The 1,057-nt window shown below is 56.3% G+C and overlaps 1 protein-coding gene across 1 annotated transcript in view; it reads right to left on the bottom strand.

Annotated features, from left to right (window-relative positions):
- Window positions 1–609: 609 nt before the first annotated feature.
- Window positions 610–1,057, bottom strand: part of PAQR7 (progestin and adipoQ receptor family member VII) — a 1,314-nt gene continuing 866 nt past the window's right edge. The window contains exon 3 of the mRNA XM_010140669.1: window positions 610–1,057. Coding sequence (XP_010138971.1) covers window positions 610–1,057 — 448 coding nt within the window.

Genomic DNA, 1,057 nt, shown 5'->3' with positions numbered 1-1,057 from the left:
AGGGCGGGTGCCCTGGGGCTCAGCGTCCCTCAGACCCTGCCCAGACCCGCTGTCCCACCTCTCAGACCGCGCTTCTGAGGTCCGCGACTCTCAGACACCCCCTGCCGCTGCCACCGGCTGAGGGACAGGGCCCCATCCCTGCACGGGCAGCTCCGTACAGCTCCCCAGGCCGCGTACAGGGGCCTGAAATGGTATTAAATAAACGCACTGCCCTCGATGGTGGATTATAGAGCTCCGGCTCCATGGGTGAGATTCTAAGAGGGGTTCAATGGCATCTCCTTACCTTCTGCTGTGAGACACAGTGGTTTCCAGGAACCTTTCCCAGGGTACGGGGCTGCAGCACTAACAACATTTTGTTCCATCTGTTTATTCAGACACATGAATTAAACCAGTGTACCATTATAAGAGCAAGCCGGAACTAATTCTGAATTAAAAAAGCATTAAAAGCAGCTCGCCCTTTCTCTCCCTGTAGAGAACACCACTGAGGAACAGTTCGCAAAGCGTTTTGTTCCTCTTCTCAAGATTTGTGGTCTGGTTCACGCCAGCATCGCCACAGCTGCCTGCAGATCAACCGTTCAGGTGAGCTCACCTCCTTCTCCTCCAGGACTCTTACTCTTCTTTGAAGCTCAGCTTGTCCTTCACCTTCCGGGCCATGTAAGCGGCCGTAAGGACAGAGCAGGTCACTGTGAAGAGGCACAGGACAGAGAAGTTGTTCGCCAAATCACCCTGAAGAGCGGCATAGATCTGTCGCCTGGACTCGTAGTCCAACACCACCGCCTCGATCTGCGCCAGCGTGCAGAGCATCAGGCACACGTGAAAAATCTGATGGCTCTGCCCGAAGAAGTGACATTTCCCAGGGAACCACTTCTCAGGGTAAGGGTATGAGAAGAAAAAGGCACCGGTGAGAAAAAACAGCACCTGGCATTTGTGATAGAGCAGGGCCGGGTCGGCCCGCTCGGAGGGCGGCGCAGCCCAGATGCGGTGGACCACGGGGCTGATGTCCAGCATGTACGCCAGGCCGGAGGGCAGCTCCTGGCAGAGCCGGCTCAGAAGGCGA

This window comes from Buceros rhinoceros, unplaced genomic scaffold (genome assembly GCF_000710305.1).
Source record: "Buceros rhinoceros silvestris isolate BGI_N320 unplaced genomic scaffold, ASM71030v1 scaffold16197, whole genome shotgun sequence".
Lineage (NCBI taxonomy): Eukaryota > Metazoa > Chordata > Aves > Bucerotiformes > Bucerotidae > Buceros > Buceros rhinoceros.
This window is presented reverse-complemented; position numbering and strand designations above follow the sequence as displayed.